The following is a 22,031-nucleotide window of genomic DNA, read 5'->3' as shown; positions in this document are numbered from 1 at the left end:
AACTTCAACATTTTTCGAAGAGGAAAAATTTGTTTAAATAGACTAATTAACATCTTTTGCAAAAAACCCCGCTTTCTTGTCGTTAATCATACTTATATGTTTCTTGGATTTTGTGGAGCCGAGACTATCATTTTCCATGAATCTTGACGACAGTTACACAGAAGCCTACTCCCACATCGTTATCAGGATACTATAATGAGTGTGAAAGTTACCAATTCCTATATCCTTGGGAAAGGATTCCAATCCTTGTTAGTAAAGTTGAGTTTTCGACCATGAATCTTTATTATTAGATTGAGTTACCGAATTACTCCCACTGCATGGCATTTCATTTATAATAATCCTTACTTGTTAAATCCGATAGTACTAATGTTATGTGTTCCGAGTTTCTTATTCGCATAGTAATTCTACAATAATATTCATTGTTGAATGTCGTTATCCATTTTTATTCGACATTTAAATGATAAATCCAAAATATACTATAAATAAAAAATAAAAAAATCCCCATACCATACTTGTTGAACGCTAAACGACCAAATCTAATACAAAATTACTTATTTTATTGGGTAAACTTTGATCAAAACTAACATTCTAAAAAATAAGTCATCAAACTACAATAAACACGATGCCAAGACCAAACCCAAGCCCATAATACCAATATGATCAATGAGGCAAATCACTTGGTTATTGAGAAAATCCAACCCTTTTCTACCAAAATCCAAATAAGATTCAAATTATTAAAATGGAAGAAAAGGGGATATGGGTGAGTTTATGGCTGCATTTAATATTCCTCACTGGAAGCAATTAATGCTCAACCAATTTAACAGAGAGATCCCCTCCCCTCCTCTCCCCCAACCCAAGAAAAAGCCTAATGAGAGTAAGAAGAATTGGAAAGCTTGAAAAACTGGGTTTTCTATAGGTGAGGAGAAGAAAATATGAGGGGTTGGAAAGATTTAGGGGTAGTGGAGACCATCTATGAGGAAGATCATGAAGACTACTCTTCTTCATACTCTCCTTCTCTTTCTTCCTCTCTCACTGCTTCTCCTCTTTCTCCTCTTCAAAATTTAATTGAGAGATGGTAAATATTTCCTCTTTTTTTTTTTTCTTAATTCATTTATTTGATAATCTCTCATTCTAATTAATTTATATATAATATATATATATATTTTTTGTTTAATTAGGTCTCTAGAAACTGGACTCCAAGCCGATGTTTTGATACATGTTCAAGATCAATGTTTCCAACTCCATAAGGTAGGTTCTTTTAATTTTCACTTTTTTTTTCTCATATAATCTTTTGGGTAGATTGGCTAAGAATATTTAAAACAATTGAATTTCTTTCATGAAAATATTTCCAATAATATGGTTGACGAAGAGTTTTTTTTTTTTTTTTCCCACAAAAAACTATTTTTAAAAATGCATTTTAAAATAGTAGAAAAATATTTTTAAAGAAATAATATTCTGAATTTTTTTTAAAATAAAAAAAGCTGTGTAAGCTTGGAATTAAAAAATATTTAATTTCATAGAGATCTTTAGTTATTGGTTTTGTGCATTTTGTGGGGGTTACATTTGGTGATTAATTTACAAATTATACTTTAATATTTTATGAATTTAATATATTTTAATATTTTATGAATTTAATATATTTTAATGTGACTTGTTCAAGTCGACTCACCAGAATTTTCCCCTGGACTCGACTTACTGGGCATCATGAGCCGAGTCGGGTTTTAAAACTTTATTTTACATGATAGAGTAGTGGGCCCTACAGACTGGCACAAGGGAGGAGACATCAACTGTCTTGTATGATAGTGGGACAACAAATTTACTTTTATTAGACGTATTTTTTCTGGGGATTAGTTGATGAGAATCTCTATGAAATTTACTATCATCTCAGCCGTTATGCATTTATTATTCTTTTATGTTTTTTTCTTAGGATCCTCTGATAACGAGGAGACATCAACTGTCTTGTATGATAGTGGGACAACAAATTTACTTTTATTAGACGTATTTTTTCTGGGGATTAGTTGATGAGAATCTCTATGAAATTTACTATCATCTCAGCCGTTATGCATTTATTATTCTTTTATGTTTTTTTCTTAGGATCCTCTGATAACGAGGAGTCGCTATCTGAAACGGCATTTAACGGATTCGTCTGATATAACCCTAACTCCGCCGTTAAAGCTGACGGCTGAAACATTCTCCGCCATTGTAGAATTCTGCTACGGTTCACAGATAGTAATAACGCCATTCAACGTCGCGGCACTTAGGATCGCGGCCGAATTGCTGGATATGACGGAGGTAGACGACGAAGATGACGGAAACCTAAAAAGAAAAACGGAGATTTATTTCTGTCAGGCGGTTTCCGTTAACTGTGAGTACGCGACCATCGTTCTTCGTTCGTGCTTGGCCTTGCTTCCTGAGTCTGAGGGGAGAGTGTCACTGGTGACCAGATGTATCGAAGCGTTAGGTTTGATGGACGGAGTTGATGGCGTTAATGGTTGGATGGATGAGATCACGGCTTTAACGGCCGAGGAATTCCAAATGATCGCCTATTCTATGCACGGACGGTTTACTCGGGATCACGATCTTCTCTATACAATTGTGGATCTATATCTTGTGGTAAGGAAGAATATTCATTCACTCATTATTTTCTAAAAAATTACGTTATTACCACTACCTAATAGGGTTGTGAATGGGCGGGATCAGACCGGATTCGGCTGGACCATAATCAAGCCGGACCTAAAGAGATGGGCTATACTTAGACCAGCCCTAGCCCAAAGCCAATTCTAATGGACATAATCGGACCCGGCTTGGTTAAGCCCTAACCCGGCCCTGGCGGGTTCTATGTTATAGGCCTAAGTTGTGTCTGGCCCTAACGTACTTGGGCTTGACTGGGGCCAAATAAAATGATTAAAATTTATTACTTTTAATGAAAATACTGCATTTTTCAAATAATTTTTTTGTGCATGTTTGAAGACTATCCAGCCGAAATTGAAATTAATATCTTATTAACCTATAAAGGTTATAGATGAGAATTAAAATGTAATTAGACAATATATTTCATTTTTATTCGAGAAATATTTTTATAATTAAATATATTATTAATATTTCTCTAAGATTAAGTCGAGCCTTGGGCCAGACAAGGTTGGGCACTATAAGGCTCAAGCCCAACCCAACCTTTGTGGGCTTGATATGAAGGCCTTAGACCTTGTTTTGTCGGACAGCCAGGCTAGCGGGCTTAATTGAGAACCCAAGTCCCATGCCCCTATCAGGTTGGCTAAGCACGAGAAATCCATTGCATTTTGATAAAATAGGGATCGAGTCTCTACCAATACCATAGTTTAAAATTTTGGTTAGAGAAGGTAAACTTGTTATTTTATAATATGCTTTGATATTTATTTTCTTTTTGGTTATAAAAATCTAACATCTAACTATAATACACTGTATGTATACATACAATATATTACTGGACTGGGCCAGGTAAAGTATTCTCAGACTGTAGGACGACCCATACTTAATGGGTTTATGTATTTTGCGCCCGATCATATCTTTATGGGCTTTCTGTCAAGGACCAATTTTATTTATTTATTTATTACTTTTTTTTTTTTTTTTTTTTTTGAGATGAGTTAACCTGGGCTAGTGGAACTACGGCCTATTGAAAAATCTCATAGACTAATGATTTTTGAACTCAACCTAACAGCCTGACTCAAAAACTCACCGACATGTCATGCCCAGAGAATCATTGATTTTTTTCCCTCAGGATACTCAACTGCAGATGGCAGGTCGGTTGTATATCCCGAGGGACAGAATCTACGGTTCTTTGCCTATGTTACATTATTGAGTTTTTGAGTCACCCAGTCAGGTCCAGTTCAAATATCAACATTCAACCTCAAAAGAAGGTTTTTTTTTCTTTTTTTCTAATGACTAATGATTTTTGATCTCAACCTGACAGTTGGACTAAAAAACTCATTGACGTGTCATGTGTAAAGAAATATAGATTTTTTTGCTTGGGATACACACAACTGCAGATGACAAGTTTATTGTGTATCTCGAGAGACAGAATCTACAGTTCTTTGCCCATGACACGTCAGTGAGTTTCGAGTGCTGCTGTCAGTCTGAGTTAAAAAATCATCACTTTTTGGAACCACCATATCAAATGGACGGCTGAGATGGGATTCCTTAGAAAAGATGGATCCTAGCTCGAGAAAACCTTTGCTTTCTCCCGTCTCAGCCTTATAGAAACCTTTGCTCAATCATAGGGTAAGGTCACAAAAAGTTTCGATCCAGATCATTTCACACTTCAAGCCGAAGTGTTCAACAAAGATGTATTTCCAAGAACCCATTCTAATAGAGCCAAAAATGGTTGAAAAGAACCAATTATTTTCCGAAACTACCCTTGTATTCTTCAAGAATGACTGAAAAAACCTTTTTTCACAGGAAAAAACAGGCAAAATGACAGAAGAAGAGAAAACCCTAATCTGCAACTCAGTTGATTGTAACAAGCTCTCACCACAGCTCCTCATACACGCAGTCCAGAACCCAAGACTGCCATTAAGGTTTATAGTTCAAGCCATGTTAGTCGAGCAGCTCAACACTCGCCGCTCCATCTTCTCTACTGCAGCAGCTTCAACTTCAGCTTCAACTGCAATCAAAGTCAAAACAAACCAAAACAACCAACCAATCACTCTCGGTGCCATCCTCCAACGTGACGCAGCATTACGCCAAGTGGCGCAAATGAAGGCGTCGATGGATGCAACCACCTCCAAAATCCAAACCCTAGAGAGAGACCTCATGGATATGAAGGAGCTTTTACGCGAGTCCGAGAGGAAGAGAGAAGCATTACAGTCTAGTCGATCAGAAAGCTTTCGTTTTAGTACCGAAAGTAGGAACTTGATTGGTAGAGGAGAGAGAGGGTCGATAAGTTTTAGTTTCAGTGATAGAAGAGAGAAAGAAAATGTGTTATGTTCTTCTACTTCTTCGGAGAAGTCTTCTTCTAATGGGAATTCGAAGAGCGATAAGAGTTTGGGATGGAGGTTGATTAATGGATTGAAGACTGCGTTTCGGTTGTCTTCGTCTTCTTCGAAGATGGAATCTGAGAGTCGGGTTTCGAGCAAAGTTGATGGAATTAAAGATATGGATGAAGATGGAATTGGGACGGTAATACAAGATGATTGTCGTCCATCTCACCGAAGGAGCCGCTCGTTCGTCTAGAACTATATTTTATTTTTTAAAATTTTAATTTATTACTTTTAGTTATTTAAAATTTTATTTTGATTTATTTACATTCCAAATGAATTGGGACATATAGCTAGTTTAGTTGATAACTTGATATAAATTTTAAGTTTCAGTTTATAGAGTTCAAAGGTTTATGAATATTTTAGAAGAAAATTATAGCCTCCAAGACATTCAGGATTCTTTAGAAAATGCACATACAAATTCTCAAGAGATCTGTATTTCTCTTCCCTTAAAAGTCCTATTTTAGCCATATTGAAAACAAATACATTTCCCTCTTTTTTTTTTAAATCTTTTTTTTTGCTTCTTTGTTCGTCGTCGTCGATCCCTCTTTTGCTTATTTATAATATATTCTCCCTGTATTGTGTAGATGAGAATTTAACGTTTGAAAATTTGGAGAAATATGGATGTTTCCAAATTTTATTTTCAATTTTGATGTGTCCATGTCTGATGCAAATGGAAAGATTGGAGAAAAAACACAAATAAAATGAAAGAGAATAAGATTAGAGATAAAACATTAGATAGAGTGGTATCCAAGCCCAAGCTCTCTCTAGAGGTGGTCTTATACCAAACAAAATATCCAAAAAAAAAGTCCATTGAATCTCCGCAAGTAGTGACTTAATTAAAGAAGGTAGAATTATTAAACTAGTCTTACATGCCCAACAAACTACATGAAAATTGAAATAAACCTTACAAAATAAGTCATGACTGCCACTTACATCATATTTCCTCAGGTTGGGGAGAAACTCATCCTCGAGTTTGCCTTTTCAATTCCTTCACAAAATTCAAATAGTTCCGTCACATTGAAAGTAAGAGAGATATCTAAACCTTACGATAGTTCAATCCGATATGTATTGTCATTGATTTTCTTCCACACCTTACATTAGCCAACTTACCATGAATTTAACTTGTTACAAGTGCCGGTTGGGAGTCTCTCCTTCCACAATTACACTGTAACCAAGTCTCCTTCCGCAAACACCTTGGAACGTCTTTGCTTCCGCTTTGTACTTCTCATAACTTTCTTCAAACTTCCTTCTTACTTATCCATAGATTTCATGGATATTCATCATCATTTCTTCTTGGAGCCTTTTCATAAGCTATTTCAAAAGGGCTCTTCCTGGTAAAACGATTTCTTGAATACAAACTCAACTTTTTGTAAAACCAAGTCCCATTGTTTTGGCTTGTCTCCTATAATTTTTCTCAACAAGTTTCCAAGGCTTTTATTTACAACCTCAGTTGGACCATCCATTTGAGGGTGATATGCACTACTATACTGCGAAGTAGTACCAATCTGTTTCCTCAAGTTCCTCCAAAAAGACTTAAAAACTTGGAGTCTCGATCCAAAGTAATAGACTTTGGTATGTCGTACAAGTAAACATATTTCTTGAAAGAAAAATAAGCAATGTGTGTAGCATCCATAGTCTACTTGCAAGCAATAAAATGAGTAATCTTTGAGAAATAATCAACAATAATGAAGATAGAATCCATACCTTGTTGGATCCTAGGAAGCCCTAATACAAAATCCATACTAACTGAGCCAAGGAGATGTAGGAATTAACAATGGTGTGTAGCGCCCCATTATTTTGCATATGACCCTTTGAAGCTTGAGAAATACAGCATCGTTCAACATACTGTGTCACATCTCGTTGCAACTTTGGCCAATAGTATTTATTTTGTTACTAAAGCCATTGTTTTGCTCTCAAAGCGATCACCAATAATAACTTGTCGAAGCAAGCAATCTGGAACACATAGTTGAACCCCCTTAAAAAGGAGCGCATCGTGCAATACGTAGTCACCATATATCCCATTCTTGCAATTTTTTTACAGTTGGACCAAAGTGGGTATCGTCCTTTTATATATCTTTAAGGAAATAAAACCATACAACTTCTGAAGCCAAGGTGCCAAGTAGCATTTAGTGCATCTACGATGTTATTTTGATTTTCCATTTTGTGTCGAATCACGAAAGTGAACTCTTATAAATAAGAAACTCATCATTTTTCATCCATGCCTTCGGTTCAACTTGCTTTGGCAACTGATATGTTTCAAAGGTTCATGGTTGGAGAATAAAATGAACTCCTTTTGGACCAAATAATGCTGCCAATGCCTCAATGCTTGAATAATGGCATAAAATTCCACATCATATGAAAATACCGTTGCCTTGTGTCATTTAACTTCTCACAAAAAAGGCAATAAGATGTCCTTCTTGGCTCAACATGGATCTACTCTTCACATGTGAAGCATCACAATTAACTTCAAATACTTTATCAAAATCTGGTAAGCAAGCATAAGAGCCTTTAACATCTTCTCTCACCAAATTGAAGCTTGTCTCTACCTCCTTAGCCCATTGGAAGGACCCTTTCTTTTAAGCAATCGATTATTGGTGAAATTAAGGAAATAAAGTTCTGAATGAACATTCTATAGAATGTAGCCAACCCATGAAAACTTCAAACTTCACTAATACTCTTAGGAACTGGTTAATTGACGATAGCTTCCACACACCTTGCTTTCTGATACCTTGATCCCTTCCAAGGTAAACTTATAGTCCAAAAGATAAAGCTATCGACTACACATTTTAACATTCACATAAAACATCTCCATTTATAAAGCTTTTAAAACCTCACTTAGGTGCTCCAAGTGTTCTTTCTCATTAGCACTATGGATGAGGATGTCATCGAAGTAAACCACCACAAAATTTTCATTGAATAGACAAAGTACTTGGTGTATTCGATGAACCAAATGCCATAATTAACCTTTCATATAAGCCTTCTATTGTTTTAAGTGTCGTATTCTATTCATCCCCCGGTTTAATCCGTATTTGGTGGTATCCACTTCTCATATCAATCTTTGTGAAGTTTTTTCAATCTGCCAACATATCCAACATATCATCTAACCGTGGAATATGAAGTCAATATTTGATTGTTATTTTGTTAATGGCTCGACCATCTACACACATTCACCATGAGCCATCCTTCTTAGGAGTTAATAAAGTTGGTATGACACTAGGACTAATGCTTTCTCTTAATAACCGTTTCTTCAACAGCCCATTCACTTGCCCATCACTACAAGAAAACAGTGAATTTGGAACAAAGTTGTGAAACGGGTTATGGCCGTTTTTTATGAAAAACGGGTTTGAACCGTTTCTCTGTGATGGACCGTTTCTCAATATTAGATTTTAGATTCATAACTTGCAAAAATGCCTTTCAAATTTCAAATACGAACAAGTACGAGAATGACGGAAACCCTAACGAAACTCAATCTTCGTTTTCGATGAACTGTTCTTTGATTTCACTGTGTTTCTGTTACTCTAACGAAGTTCTATCTTCGATTTTCATATTGTTCTTCAATTTCTCACATCTGATATTTCCTTCTCAAACCCTAACGAAGCTCCTTCTTTGTTTCTTAGATCTAATGAAGCTCCATCTTCTTTTTCGATCAAGTTTTCTTCGATTTCTCAAATCCTCAAATCCTACGAAGCTTTATCTTCATCTCGACCAGTCTCAGACTTTCAATGCATGGGTGCGAAGAGAAAATTTTCTAGGGTTTTGCTTTGTCTTTGAAATTTCAAGTTCTATTTGAGGATTTCTAACAATCTTCAAGGTACGGTTCTTTATTTGTGAAAATATTTTATAGACTTTTTGATTTTTTTTTAAAATTTCAATGTCTTTTATTGAATTTCAAGTTCCAGGCTCGTTCATTGGCAGGGAAATGCCAAATCTGAGTAGAATCCAATAATTTTTAAAAAAATTCAAGATCTGAGAAGGATTCTTATCGATTTTCGATGTATGATCCTAATTTCAAGCACTCTACCCTTTATTCTCTATTTTCTGTAGTTTATGCATAAAAATCAAACATTTCTAGTTGTTTTTGTTCTAAAAGATATAGAAATTTACCAAACATAGATTTAACATGAAAATGTGCATTAATGATTTATCTAATTATGATTTCTATTTATCAAACATGGATTTAACATGAAAATGTGCGTTAATTGGATCTAAAGAGATTCAAGGTGTACGAGACAAATCCACTAGAACTAATCTGAACGAGTGTTTCTTCAAATGGAAAATTGAATAGCTTTGATCTTATATAAATATAAAGTAACATTGAGTTGTGTCCAAATAACCTTAAATATATTAGAATAGCATTGAATTGCATATTTATCTGATTTTTTCCCTTGAACATAATTGTCTTAGTCGTTACCGCTTTTAGATGACGATGACAACAATATCTTGTCTGATTGAGCTTTTTTGATATCATTTTGTATGTCTCAGTGGGCTGCTCATGTATACTCAGAAGCAAGCATGTTCATGCTTTCAAGGACATTGTTTTATCAAAACTAAGGTGTGTCTCATTTGCAAATGAAAGATCACTTTATGTAATCTATGTATGCTGATGCATATGCTTACTTTAGTTTCTTTTTATTAGTTAATTGATGAAGAAATTGCCTTCAAAATCCTTCTCAATCATGAATTCTTTGCCTATGAAATTGCAGTGTGTTATACTTATACAATGTGCTATTCTTTCTTTCATTTATTTGTTATTACAACAAGCCTATCATTTTTATCATATATTGGTCTGATCAAGCAGTACAGATTTAATTATGGGTGGACCACATAAAGCCTATGGTTCCACACACCAATCACTAATGGTGTTTTTGCAGCACTACATACTTTTCCTACCCAAAATCCAGCACAAGAATTTGACATCCCTTTAACTTATGTGATAGTAGAAAAATAAAACAAATGAAGTTATCACTATATGCCTTGTCTCTTAACCCCTTTACCAAATATTGAGGAAGAATGCTCTCATGACCCCTTGCAGTCTTGGCCCATCACTTGGACCTGCAACGAAAGCCTATTGCTGGATTTGAACTCCCAACTAATTTTTTTTGCCTTACTTCCTTTGAGATAAATTTTTTTGAATCTGGGTGTTCTGGCTTCTGATGATTTCTAAAGTTTTGGCATTTGGGTTTTGTGAATTAGGTTTTTTCTTTTATTGGGTCTGTTTGTGTATATATTTTTTCTTTTGGTTTATTAGTGGCTTTGAAGTTCTTTACTCTGCTTTATTTTATAAAGATTAAAGCAATTTACATTTATGTGGGCTTTTAGGTACATGAAGCTAACCTTGAGTTATGGAAAAGTCTGGTTTAGCTGTATCTAAAAGTGTCTACAACATTTAAACACAAAAATTTCTTTGAAAACATACTAAATCATATTAGTTGTTAGTTCACATAAAGAATCCAACGAGGGAGGCTTTTATTTTAACAATGTATATTGTAATTGCTTTTCGTTTCAAAAGATAATTGTAAAAGTTTGGTTGCTCTGCCTTCCCATTATCTCACTTGTTCTCATTTTCAGCTTATAGAATAGTTCCAATTATGAATGGTAAACTCTTAAACTGTAATTATCTTCGAAATCTTGTGAAATAAGAAAATCTATAACAGGTGTTCTAGCATTCTCTTATACAAAAATGTTTTAAAACAGGATCCTAGGTGTTAGATGTGCGATCTGAGTTGAACACAGGTGCCATTGTGAAATATTCACGGATCACGATCTTTGGTAGTTCAATTTGTTTTTTTTATATTAGTTTCTGTTGAATTTTTGAGTTTGTTCTTGCGCAACTAATTTGCTCATCCAATCCTCTACCATACAATGGTATGCTATTTAAGTACTCGAACCAAATATAATGATTAGATATTTCAACTTAGTAATCCAGTTTTCATAACGTTAATCAAATTCATATGAGCTTATTCTTTTAGTAGATCATGTTTATGTTGAGAATATAATATCCAACAAAGCCGTCAACTTGTCTCCGTAAATGAAATGTAATAAATGTGTACATGTGACATCTAGATAGGATTCATCAACATTTATGTGGTTCTTGAATGTGTGACTGGTGGTGAATTATTTGAAAGAATTGCAAGGAAGCTTTTGTTACATTTATTTTTTTCATATATTTTCAAATTTCTGAAATAGTAAGCTGTTTGTTTTTTGTCTTTATTTTTATTTTTTATGTTGTATTTGACATCTATGAAGTATAATTCCTATAGGCATTGAGAGGGAAGCTTTCAAAAGCCTAAGGAAGGAAGCTCATCAATAGTTAATGAACAGTGTAAGCTAATTAGGTAATCTCATGCCCTCTTTTCAAATGGAATACTATCCCTTTGTTTGCTGGTTTGGGTTTTAGAAACAATAATCCAAGTGGCTTATTTCCATGACTTACCCCCTTTGTTCTATTTGACTTTCAGGGTGCGGTTTGTTAAAACCTGCCCTTGATATACTACTTTTTGTTCTAGGATTTCATTTCCATCTTGAAAATTAGGATGATTGGTTACTGCACACAACCTGTGGAACAAAAAATATAAATCTATTTTGAAATTTTATTCCATTCTTTTCCAAAATATTTCTCATATTTATCTATTATATACCAAAGTAAACTCTAGCATACATGTATATATGCAACATTTTCTTAGTTGGAACTGACTGAACGTGCTTGTTGATTTGTTTAGGTTCCACTAACATGGATTTGGGAGGAATGGCTTTCACGGTATGAATATTCTACTAATTAGTTTTATCTTTGGATGTCGTATCTTCAATTTGTGGCTAAGAATAATGCTGAAGTGATTTGGGTATTATTGAACAAAGTCACTAATCTTGGAAAACAGTTATTTCTTTCTGTTCTTTTTGATTTTCTATTGGGGAAGATAAAAGTGAAGAACATATGTATGAAATAGAAATTATAGATAATTAATTCAACATAGTATAAATGTTGGAGATATTTGTTATACATCTTATGCATAAGTAAGTTTGAATTCTATAATGACTTCCTGTTTGCATTGGGTTGGTCTTGTTAGATGACTACAGCTGACTTCATTTGGAATAACCAAGGAATAGACAATGGGCAAGATTTACCTGAAGAATTTCTGGGCACCCTATATGATCAGATTGTGAAGAATGAAATAAAGATGATGCTGATTCTTCTGCTCCACAGAACAAGCAGGCAAACAGCTTGAATAAGCTGTTGGGTTTGGAAGGCATACTCAATCTAGTCACCTGGAAGCAAGATGAAAAACCGTTAGGTGCAGATGGCGTTCTGATCAGACACATTCAAGAGCAGTTTAAAGCAAAGACCAGGAAATCAGAGTAAGCTGACTTATACCATATGCAAAGGTTGATTTTCTTTTGTAGTACATGGTCTAACAATGGAAAATGACATGTGGTGCATAAGTAGTGGGGTGGCACCCACAATTCTATTGTTCCACCTATGAGATCTTTGAAGCTAGTCTCAGTTGGATGATCGTAGCCATCTATTAGATCAACCTTTATCCTGTGTATCTACTACTAGTATCACTGTGTCATTAATAGACCATTCTTATTCTGGATCTTTCTTGTGAAGTACATTCTTTTTTATATTTCAGGTCTGTCTACTATACCATCAAGACGGCAAACATCCTACTAGACGAGACTTTTGAAGCACAGGCAGGCATATATTCACTACAACAAAATGTCTATTTTGGAACAAGAGGGCGGAACAGACTTTGGCCGTTTGTAATAAAAAAGGGCTTAAAACCATTTTTTTATGTTAGAAACCGTTTTTATATCTTAATCTACTTGGTTTAACCAGAACCAAACTGAAGAGGTCATTCTCTCCTTCTTACAAGAACGAAAAACGAAAAGAGTATGAGAGAAAGGGAAAGTCGTTCGAAATCTACGAAAATCCAGTCGTTTCTCGACAAACTCAGGATTGACGAAGATTAGCGAAAACCATTTCGTTCCTCAGTGTGGATCGATTCTTTGTCTAAGATCTGTGAAACCTAAGGCTGGGATTGTCGAAAACCCTAGATTTGAATCCTTGCATTTGGTACGTCTTCGATCCCTAGATTTGAATTTTAGTGATTTTGGATTTCTTAGATGGAATTTCGATCAATGTAGGGTTTAATATATTGTTTGATCTTTTAAGAACATTTTTGTTGTTTTATTGAAGGTTTTAGTTCTGATTAAATCATCTTGGATCTCCTGCAGATTCTCTCTAAACACAGAGGTAAGCTTCGATCTAAAACTTGGACTTGGTTTTTGTTTTGATGTGCTCTAAGCCTCTCTAACTGAACAAAGTTTCAACCATTTTACCAAAAAAATGGTGCGTTTCTCTCTTTCTTTTTTCTTTTTCTATACATAGACATGCTGTTTCCTGGAACTTGGATGTTCATGTTTGGGAAACCTTTTTCCATGCAAACTAGTTCTTCTATATTTTGTGTATTTACTGGTTTATTCTCATTCTGTTATAAAATAGGAGTGAAAGAGTCATCCATGGGTTGTATAAACACCTTTTATTTTATTTTTTTAAAATCTTCCATTTAAATAAACAAACATGCATATCCAGGCCGCCAAAATGATTGGTTTATGTCTGATACAACAGCTGCCCATGTCTTACATTAGTGGGTATCTCAATCACCAAATATTAGATTATGTTTCTTGTCTTCCGACAGGTCATGACTAACGTTCAATTCCTTCCATTTCTAGCCTATATCTAGCCCCTTGATTTGTCTGTTTATGGTGCTGTGGATGCAGCTATCTGCTTAAGATTCTTTGCCCATCCTTTTTCTTCCTGAAGTTGTATAACCTGTGTCAAAGTCATTCATTAAGGTGCAATGACATGGTCTAAGCACCATGTCATTTGTGGGCCACTCTATTCACGAGAACCTTCGATATTATTATTCTTATCAAGCACCACTTTTCTTCTAAACATCCTTGCTTATGTTCTATGATCCATCAATTCCTCCTAAGATGGGACCCTATTGTGAATAAGCCATTATAAACTGTAAGCAAGGATTAAAATTTCGTCGTGGTGAGTCTGAGTTGGTTGAGCGGTCTTATTCTCACCGAAGTGTTACCTCATTGTTTTGACTCTTATCTTGTTTAACCATTTAGACTGTTATCAAGGCTTACAATTGTGGTTTGGGTGAGTTTGACAAAGTTTTGTATCATGGGTTTTTTGGCAATCAAAATGTTTGTTAACTTAACTGTCCAACTAAGTTCATGTTAATGTGACTGATTTGTTTTATGTTTTGATATTGTTTGAGTTGCACTTGAGGTCAGCTCTTTAGTCTTTAACCTATTGGCTTGGTTGACACTTGAATTTGTAACCCCATGTAGTCTTTATCCTATTGTGTATCCCTAGAAAAGTTATATTATAAAACTCCACTCTGTAAAACTAGAGAAGTTTAGCTGTTTGGACCCTACGATTTAATTATATTTATCTATATATTGGTTTGAAGTAGTAAGTTTGTGGGGACCCTTGTCATTAGCAAAAGAAATCCTTGTCAAATATTAATAAATGAGTAGATATGCAAGTGTGCAGATGTGGTAGCTGTATGAGGTGTGTTAAATATTATATTTAAACCTAATGAATAAAGTTAAACACACCATTGTCCACTTTGATTAGCTTTGTTGGTCTTCTTTTAAGGGGTACTCTAAGAAGGATGTACTTGGAGATGGATTTTCTATTTCAAAGGCAACCCACTTTGATGGGTTTTAATGCAGAAAGATTTTCTATTTACAAGCTGCTGCAGATTCGGTATGAAGTAGCAACTACCTTGTCCTTTTATTCATGAAATTTGAGTAGTCATTTAATTTCTTGAGGTTTTGTTTCATATTTTAATGTGATTTTGGTAATAATGGAGATTTCTAACATACAAGTTAATTTTATGGTGGAAAACATCTGTCATTAAATGGTCTTGTTAGTTATACTTACCAATCTTGATAAGTGGCATTGGCTTCATAGTTACTGCAATTTCATGGTGTTTTAGGTTTTCTTCTGACATTGTTGTCGTGCTTTCTTTTCTTAAGATTTCCAATCCCATATGTTTCCTAATGAGTAGATCTGGTTATGGGCGTAAGGGACAAGCAATTCTATTGCTAACCAATGGTGAAGTACTTGGGAATGACAGTCCTGTTGGCAGTGGATCTCCAAATGAGGGACAATTGCGGTTTGTTTGTAGTAGTGTGTGACATTTTGCAATTTCGATGGTGAAGTATTTAGTAATTTTGTAAATTATGACTAATTGTAACCATTTTTATTAATAAATGAATGTGATAGAGAACCTCAATGTTCTCTATTTGTGTCTATTTTGACTGCGGTGAATAGGTCCGTAGAAAAAAAAAAAAATTTTAATTAAATTTTTGCAAAAAAGTTTAGGTATCGGTTTGTAACCGATGTCTAAAGTCTCAAACTTAGAACATCAGTCTTATAGACATCGAATTTTAAATCGATGTCTAAGGTGTTTTTTTTCTTAGTTCTTTCGGAGTTGGAACGGTTTTAATCCGTTCCAAAACCTGAAATATACAACGGCCTTCAGCCGTTTAAACTCATTAACGACGCCTCGATTAGAGAGGATCCACAAACCGTTTCATACTGGCTTAGGAACGGTTATAAACTGTTCCTAATTTCCATATTTGTTGTAGTGCATGCAATTTTTCATGTTATTTTGGGCTCATACAATAATGGCCTTAATTCAGCAAACTTGAACCAGGATTGAGATCAATGTGCCCGTTGGATGTCTCTCATAGGTGGTAACTCATTCAGTAATTCTTCCGATAAATATCTACAAACTCTCTCATTAAGGATTCTAATTTCTTTGGGATCATAGTAGTTTTTCATCTCTTCTTTAAACACCAATACATACACCACCTTACTTTCCAAACTCTCATCCGTGAATTCGCCAAGTGAGAGAAAATTGCTACCTTTTTCTTTAGAAGACTTGGGTGCAAATTCCTCTTTCATTGGCCTATCTTTTCAACATGCATAGGTGTTATTTTCTATCATATTTCCATGGTCTCCCCACCAACCAGTGATAACCATCTATGGGCATAGTCACAAAGTTTGGCGAATTTTCAGAAAAAATCGCAGAATAAGAGGGTTCCCAATTAATTCTGTGTTTAATTGTTTAAAACATTAAATCAATGGTTTAATCGGTGATTCAACGATTAATGAAAATATGGTCGAATATTTCAATCACACAATCACAACCCACCTATTAGTGACATCATCATTATATAAATTATAATTTTAAAAAACTACTTTTTATTTCTGACTGTTCAGCCACACTTTTACAGCACATCACACCATGTCACACGGCATAAATTATAAATTAATATTGTCATCCCGAGTATTGCATATTAATTACACTCTAATTTCTTAAATTATTTATCACACGCCAAGTAATGATTAAAACACACCCTTCTAACATTAAATGGTTTGTCTCAAATTATAATCTCAACCTTACAAAACATTATAATACTAAGAATCCAACAACTTCAGTATTTGTTTACGATTATGATTTATGATTAGACTCATATAAAATCCTAAGCTCAATAAAAAGAAATTTAGCACCCAAGAGAGAGAGAGAGAATGAAAGTTGGGGTGTCAATGGAAGTTCTCTAAAAAAAAAAAACCTATTTACTTTTCTTTTTATTGTTTACCTCCACAATTCACGCTGAACATTCAAAACAGAAAGCCCATTTACACTCAATCTCTGCTTGTGCCACCATCCCCATAAGTGACACTGGTGATCTGGCGACGGTGGCAAATTATGTTCCTCTTCCTCTTCCGTTTCCATCTCCCCAGATTTTATCAAGTGTGAATTATTTTTCCTATTTAGAATCCCATCATCTTCAATCTTTTTCAATTTCTCCAAAATTTTCCTGATTTTTTCCGAATTTACCAAATTGAACCCTCACCGAGTAATTGCTGAATCCGAACTTTGTTACTATGTCCATGGGTACCATATCACACCATATTTCATCTTTATGTAAATTTCTAATAGTAAAGGAAATCAAGCACCGGTTAGAAACATTTATCTCATTGCCCTTTTTGAACCATGAGATTTTGTAAGGCTTGGGTGCTACTCCAACTTCAAGTGAAGATTGTCCACAATCTATTTTGAGTCCAAATTTTTTACGTTTCCACCATTTATAGTGACATTGTACACCTTCCCACATGTGTGCACTGTGTATGTAAGATGCTAGTTCATAGTCAATCCTCTTCGGGAACTCGAGGAGTGGTCAATACCTTGAGAATTAACTTTCATCCGATCTCTTAATTTCTTCAAACACGTTATGATTTCATCATAAATTGGCTCTCTATTAAAATCCATATGCTTATTGTAGACACTAAAATTTGACCGGGCCATTGATGCAAAGTGTCCAAAATCTATCGAAATCGGAATGGGCCCCAAAGCCCAAACCTTAAAAAAACTCATATTTCTTTTTCAATAAATGGCCTAAGGCCCTTCCCACGTGGCCCACGGACCAAATCTCCTCACCCCACCATCCTAATTACTCAATCCACTACCAAAGGCCCTACCCACATGGCTCACGAACCAAAGACCACCTAAGCCCATCAACTATCCAACCCAAGCTTAATCATTCAACCCACTACCCAATTCTCTACCCAAGACCAATCATTCAACTCACTACTCAACTTTCAACTCAAGCCCAACATCACAACCAATCACCCAACATCATCAAGGTGGGACACATGTCACCACCTCAACTCACCTCCATTATCAAACTATCCACTCCCATCACATTTCTCTAAAAAATCACATCAATCCATCACCATCCCCTTAACCTACCATCATAATTCTCTATAAACCCATACCTCTCCCTAATCTACCATCATCATACATCCCTCTAACCTCCCATCATCATTCCCTATAAATCCAGCTTTATACTCCAAACTCACACCTCTCCTCTCAAATCAAAAACTCTCTCTCTTCCATTAACTCATTTAAACCTCTAATCTTCACACATCTTGACACATGTCACCACCTTCCCAAAACCTAATCAATTACCCTCTTACACAACCCATTCTTTTCAATTAAAATACACTCCCCTTAACTCACCAAACACTCAATCAATTAACCATCATCTTACACCATCATTCTCTCAATCAAATACTATTCATTTCATTTCACATAACACTTAACCCAAATGGGTTGAAAGATCCAACCCATTTGGATTATAAATAATCCATTTAACCCCCCTTACACAAATGCCCTTCTACCACTCTCAATTTACAAATACCTTTTCTCACAAACCCCTAACCATTTTACTTATTCTCATTAATCCATTCCATTTTACCCCTAAAAATTACCCTCCAAATCCTCAATACAATTCTCACCTAATGAAAATTTGATAAAAGAATCTTCTAAAAAAAAATATAACTCTCTCCACTCTCATCTCTCCACTTTCAATTCTCTCAAGCAAGTTAAGAAAAGTTAAAGAAGACTCATCCTTTGAAGAAAAGGAAGAAAAGTCTCCCTCCAACTTCCCCTATTCTATTTTTTTCCTTCTCTGCACCTATGCACACACTACCAATAGCTTGAACCATCAAAGGGCCTCTTTTTCAATAAGGGTGTCTTCAATGGTTTAAATCGATAACAAAAATCCTTCATACTTGAGGGCACACATCGAATTTTTTCGATTATTTTCATTTTAGTTTATTTTCAAAAATTGACCGAATTCGAGGTTACCACAAACGGCGGAGGGAGTAGGGTGCTTAACACCTTCTCTACTCCCTAATATGGGCCCCCTTACCTAGAATCAAAATTTGGATCAAATGAGTCATATTCGTACGAGAGTCACTAAACGTCAAAGTAACATTTTTTCTAAAAAATGTACATCAGGTGACCATTCACACCCTTTTGCAAATATGAATGGTGACGACTCCAAAATCCCCCAAAATGGTTGAGATATTCAAAAAATGAATAATCTCGTGTTCACACTCATCATTCCAATCACTTTTTTCATTTAAAATGACTAAGTTTTCATTTCAGCACTTTGGATACTCATTCGATCTATATAGTAGACTTCCCTTACATTTAAAATAATTAAATGGCCAATCCAATTTTTGTGTGGGATGGCTTGAAGGTGTACTAATATTACCACTAACCTTTTTGTTGTAGAGTTGGATGCTTTTGACTTCTACTGTTCATTGGGGCATTTTCCTCAAATACTTGGTGGCCTTCTTTGATACGTCTTGTAAGAGTTATTTTTTGCCAAAATCTTCCGACCCTTTTGATGTTTTAGTTGGGCTTCTACTTTAAGAGATAATTGATAGACATTTGATACCTTTCGAATATTTTGCAATCCTAATTTATCTTGGATTGGTAAGTGAAGTGTATTAACATAATGAGCAACCAAATGTTTTTCGTTTTCATTTAAGCTACACCTTATAGAAAGTTGGTAAAATTCTTTAGTGTATTCATCGATGCTCTTATCTCCTTGGCATAGATTTTGAAACCTTCGAAATAGAATTTGTACATAATCCATTAGTAGAAATTTCTTTCTCAACTTAGATTTCATTTTTTCATATGTAATGATCTTTTTTTCCTGTCGAATTTGTGTATGTTAAACATCATCCCCCAAATTGATGCATAACCCTTTAATTTGGTAGCAACTAATTTCACTTTTTAAAATTCTAGAGTGTCTTTGAAATCAAAGAATTTCTCAACAAATTTTACCCATTTAAGAAACTCACCCTGATGTAAATACCCATGAAGGTCCGGTATATTGGCCTTCATTATATGGTCTCTACTACGTCCAACTTGGAACATTCGATCTTCAATTCATCATCCTCTTACTAATCATGTAGAGCACAATTGTCGAAAGGGTTTTCATCACCTTCGAAAATATCAGCATCCTTATGTTGCTCACGAAGACCATAACGATCCAATCAACAAGTTAACCACTCAACTTGCCTTTTTCAATACCTCGTTTTCTTCATCTCTTTGTGGATTTTTTTCAGGAATATCTCTACTCGCTTGTCCTCGTTTTGCCTCCATGAGAACCCAACGAAATCATGAATTCAACCTGGCTCTGATACCAAATGATGCGAACGGAAAGATCGGAGAAAACCACACAAATTTAAAAGAGATAAAATATTAGATAAAGGGTTATCCAAACCCAAACTCTCTCTAGCAAGAGGTATTCCTACAAAACAAAATATCTAAAAAATTCCATTCATTCTCAACAACTCACCTTTATTGTAAAGACTTAACTAAAGAAAGTAAAATTACTAAACTACCCTTAAGTACCCAACACAATACATGAAAATTAAAATAAACCTTACGAAAAAAATTGTGACTACCACTTACATCAAAATCTTGTTTTGATATGAAACATTGTATCTTTGATGGGGGTTACTTGTTGTAGAAGGATATCTTTGTTATTATTGAAAATCCATCAAGAAAGTTGATGTTGTCCAAAGTTGCTACCTCGAATAACTTAAAATCCATGAACTACCTCGAATAACTTAGAATCCATGAATTTTAGTTCATGCATGAAGAGAACAATAATCACACAATGTGAAAAATGTGATAAGTTTGATGCTAAAATCCATTAGATTTATTTAGATTTAGTCAAATTCACCTGACCTTGGCATTGAATTTACCCATTTTTTCACGTAGTGCCATTTGTCTATCTAATCAGTGAAAAAAAAACAACTTAAAGGATCTGTTAAATTTCAAAGTTAATTTTCTAGAAGTTTTATTTTATTTTGAGGGTTGTAGTGAGGGTATTTATGTAATTTTGTATGGACCCCATTTCACATTGTGTTGACACATGTCACTTTCTCTCTCTTCTCTACCTCATCACATTTGCATTTCCCATGTAACCATTATTATTTTTCCCATGTACTCTTTTAGAATCTCCGCCTTCATTGATGAACCCCATTATCATCAATTATCTCCATTTTCCCATGCAACCAACCTTAAGTCCCAATGCAATTTTGTTTTCCATCTTGAACAAGCATTCTAAAATACTAGAAAATTTCTCCACCACCTATATATACATGTAGGGAGTCTCATTCACAACTAAGTCCTTGAAATAGCCCTTGAGAAGAGATAAAGTGAGTACGATACCATCAACACTTCAAATTTCATATCTTGTATAAGTGGAGGTCTCATTTCCAACTTGTAAAATTTATTTTTAAATTAAATTAGTATTTTCCTTTTTCATCTTTTTAATTGTTCTTCTTCTTCTTAGTTGTGAGTCTTAGGCTAATGTGTTTCTACACTATTTGAGAAGCAGAGTTTCAAAATTTTGGATTCTGTCTTTCTCTATACGATATCATAACCACAAGGGTGGTGTTGATATCGTCTTGACTCTCTTGGTGAAGAAGATCAATTGTTTTTAAAGATAGATATAGGTGAAAAATTCAATGGCTTTGGTATTAAGTTGCTTACTCCATCCAATTATAAGATATGAAGATCATGTATGGAATCCTATCTTTTTGACGAAGACTTATGTGAGGTTGATGATGGAGATAATACGGTAGATCCTTAAGATACTCCAAAAAATGATGATAATTTGAAGAAATGACGAAATACCAATGCAAATGTAGAGTCAATTTTGAAGTGCTCTATCTCTCATGGCTTATTTGATTATATCATGGGCTGCAAATCCGCTTGTGAGATTTGGATTACTTTTGATCGGTTGTTCGACAATAAGGACATGGCTCGATTGCAATTGTTGAAAAATGAATTGGTTAACCCTAGCCGAGGCAAACTCTCTATTTCATAATTTTTCTTGAAGATTAAAAATCTTTGTTCAAAATTTCCATTCTTGATTCGAAAGAACCTATCTCAGAGCCACAAATGAAATGCCGCATCAGCCATAGGTTAAAAATGGAATATATTCCTTATGTTACATCTATTCAAGGGTGGCTTGTACAACCATCATTAATTGGTAGAACTCGAGAACCTCCTTACCTCTCAAGATTCTTTGGATCGTTAAATAGTCAGATGCTCA

The 22,031-nt window shown here is 34.7% G+C and overlaps 1 protein-coding gene and 1 long non-coding RNA gene across 2 annotated transcripts; both read left to right on the top strand.

The window, feature by feature from the left end:
- The first annotated feature begins 833 nt into the window (after positions 1-833).
- On the top strand, positions 834-5,346 carry LOC147404405 (Phototropic-responsive NPH3 family protein). Its single transcript, XM_086440345.1, has 4 exons — positions 834-1,075; positions 1,179-1,248; positions 2,095-2,613; positions 4,432-5,346. The coding sequence occupies exons 1-4, from the start codon at positions 933-935 to the stop codon at positions 5,203-5,205; spliced, it is 1,506 nt and encodes a 501-aa protein (XP_086296471.1). The 5' UTR covers positions 834-932; the 3' UTR covers positions 5,206-5,346.
- A 3,094-nt stretch (positions 5,347-8,440) lies between these two features.
- On the top strand, positions 8,441-15,299 carry LOC147404404 (uncharacterized). Its single transcript, XR_015177739.1, has 7 exons — positions 8,441-8,823; positions 9,495-9,564; positions 11,273-11,347; positions 11,732-11,769; positions 12,077-12,365; positions 12,641-13,083; positions 13,245-15,299. It is a non-coding gene; the product is annotated as an uncharacterized LOC147404404 (long non-coding RNA).
- Positions 15,300-22,031: the final 6,732 nt, after the last annotated feature.

The sequence above is a fragment of the Akebia trifoliata genome, chromosome 4 (assembly GCF_017979445.1).
Source record: "Akebia trifoliata isolate Shusen 1 chromosome 4, ASM1797944v1, whole genome shotgun sequence".
Taxonomy (NCBI): Eukaryota; Viridiplantae; Streptophyta; class Magnoliopsida; order Ranunculales; family Lardizabalaceae; genus Akebia; species Akebia trifoliata.
Note: the sequence above shows the minus strand (reverse complement) of the source record. Positions and strands in the feature narration are given on the sequence as shown.

What these genes read in the sequence shown, in the direction of transcription:
- LOC147404405 (XM_086440345.1), top strand. Translation starts at nt 933, where the DNA reads ATGAGGGGTTGGAAAGATTTAGGGGTAGTGGAGACCATCTATGAGGAA. An exon ending in AATGTTTCCAACTCCATAAG is followed by an intron (nt 1,249 to 2,094) that starts GTAGGTTCTTTT and finishes TTTTTTTCTTAG; the next exon opens with GATCCTCTGATAACGAGGAG. An exon ending in TTGTGGATCTATATCTTGTG is followed by an intron (nt 2,614 to 4,431) that starts GTAAGGAAGAAT and finishes CTTTTTTCACAG; the next exon opens with GAAAAAACAGGCAAAATGAC.